The sequence below is a fragment of the Phytophthora parasitica genome (assembly GCF_000247585.1).
Source record: "Phytophthora parasitica INRA-310 unplaced genomic scaffold supercont2.55, whole genome shotgun sequence".
Lineage (NCBI taxonomy): Eukaryota > Oomycota > Peronosporomycetes > Peronosporales > Peronosporaceae > Phytophthora > Phytophthora nicotianae.
In genome coordinates this window covers 320,252-322,431 of record NW_008649041.1, presented here as the reverse complement: position 1 = coordinate 322,431, position 2,180 = coordinate 320,252, and the positions used below count along the sequence as shown (strand labels likewise).

The 2,180-nt window shown below is 54.0% G+C and overlaps 1 protein-coding gene across 1 annotated transcript; it reads left to right on the top strand.

Moving 5' to 3' along the window:
* Nucleotides 1-1,932: 1,932 nt before the first annotated feature.
* Nucleotides 1,933-2,180, top strand: PPTG_23889 (hypothetical protein; the record flags this gene model as incomplete). Its single annotated transcript, XM_008913741.1, has 1 exon — nt 1,933-2,180. A coding segment is annotated over one exon (246 nt), but the record flags the coding sequence as incomplete, so codon positions are not given.

Sequence of the window (2,180 nt, the reverse complement as noted above, 5' to 3'; positions counted from 1 at the left end):
CGACCAGCACCATCTCAAGCGATCGCAAATATTACATGCACTCGCCTTCCAGGCGAATGCCACTGCGAAAAGAAGACTCTGCTCAGTGTGACTGCCCGTCTGCCTTACGAACTCGTCTCCGTGTTGCGAATTGTGCTGTCCGCGACAAGAAGACCAAATCGTAGTGCTCAAAGTTTGGCCACAAAATTCTACGCGATGCTCGTCGTGTTCATAGCGTCGAGAGCGCCAGGCTTGACATATTTGTAGAGCCCGCTCTTAGCGTCCAGCATCGCGTCGAAAATCCAGCTTCATCCGTGGGGTAGAGTGAGAGATATCCGATACTTTAGGAAAGCGAGCCCAGAACTTTTGGGTGCGACAGCAAGTGAGCAATGCTTATCATTGAAGTGGACATTAGGCCTGTGGATCATGTGCTGTGTAGAGGTTGAAGAAGAGCGGAGCAGCTACGTGGCATGCAACTCGCATCGCAAGCGCGACCATGCAACCGAGTTACCCGTTTGATAGGCGAAAAAAATGCAATTGAAACGCTATTTCGCCTGACCACCACCGCTAGGCTGAGTGTCCCATTTGGGTGAGGAACAAGTTCCCTTGAAACGTTGCCGTGTTCATGATGCGGAATGCGCAGCGCGTTCGTCGAGAACGGCGACGAAGAGGATACCACATGTCACTCATGATCAGGATACGCAAATCGAGCTTTGCTCGGTCTGTTGCCATCCGTCACGTCCGGGGGTTTTCACCGCCAAGTTCACGACCGCCAAGCTTCATACGTGCCGTGCTCGGCTGCCCTAAGGCTTGCTCTCATGCAGGCATGAGTCATGCTGGCCGATCAACAGCTAGTAACGGACCGTCAATAAGATCGGCTAGTCGGCGCCGTCCTTTCACTACTCGTCCGTTTTGATCCAGAGGGACGCTCATGCCGCTTGATTGGCATCTTTCAACCGCTACGCCGCCGTAACGGCCCTAAAGCCGGCGAAGGCTCCATTTGATAAGCTTTGGTGGTTGCTTGTCAAGGCCAGCGTCCCTCCAACGCGAGTCTCCGCCTCATGCGTGTGGAAAGATTCCGTCTCTTCGCCGCGTTGTGCGCTGACTCGAGCCAATTTGACACGCCAGAGGCAAAGCCCAACGCGTAGTGCTCGCTGAGAAACAAGTTCGCCAGCCGATTTCTGATGACCATCATCTGATGAACATCAAGATCGGACCCATTTTTTTTTTTTTTGACGATCCTGGTCAAAAAATGGGTAAATCAAAATACGCTCTATATTTCGACAGTTTTTGTCGGTTCACTTCCGTTTGAAGAAGTTGAAATTTCGTTTTCTGAAAATGGGTACAATACCCAATTAACAACCGTTACGAATAAAAAAGGGCCAGTTCCAAAGAGGCTTCTTGTCGCGGCATCGCCAAGAGACGTGCAGATCTGCCCAGGTGTCGCTCGCCTTTCAGTGCCTGGCGCCAGGAGAGAAACCGACATCTCATGGCGCTCAACAGGCCTTAGCCTCGCCTTTCACTTTGCAATCCGCAACGCACCCGCCAGCAAGAGTTTCATCACCGAGCGAAGCCCATCAAACCGAGCCGCGCATCCATTTCAAATTATTTGAAAGGGAAAAAAAAAAGTATCCACGAACGCACAACCGACTCATTGCGGCAGGTCATCCCTCCCCATCACGGCGTTGAACCCAACGTCCGCAGCCCACAAGGAGCCGGACGCCACCAGACGACACCAGGAGAGGCGACGTCTACTTGTCCCGCATTTTAACTTTAACGCCGCGTCGCACGCTGCACGCTGATTGGCTTGCTCGATTTGTGCGTGTCGTCAATAGTCAAGCCCATACAAAAAAGGCAACTTTGCCGCTGACGTACCGACGCTTTTGGCTCTCATTCCCAAAGTTGCCGCGTCACCCGCAAGTCAATCCGAGGCACCCAGCAGCACACACCGCAATGGAACCACCGAGCCACGCGCGCCTTGTGGCCATGCGCCTCCTGACCGCCTCTCACACTCCCGAGAAGCAACAGACAGCCAAGAAGGCGGCGCAGTTGTGTCTGTCCCCCACAGATCCTAGCGAGGATCCCAACATGGCGATGACCATGGCCTCGCCCGTGCTCACAGGCAAGTCCGCTCCTGTCACGTCGCCCAATCCGGCCAAGAATCCGCTGCCAGGGCTGCAATTCGCCATCTCTGCGCAGCG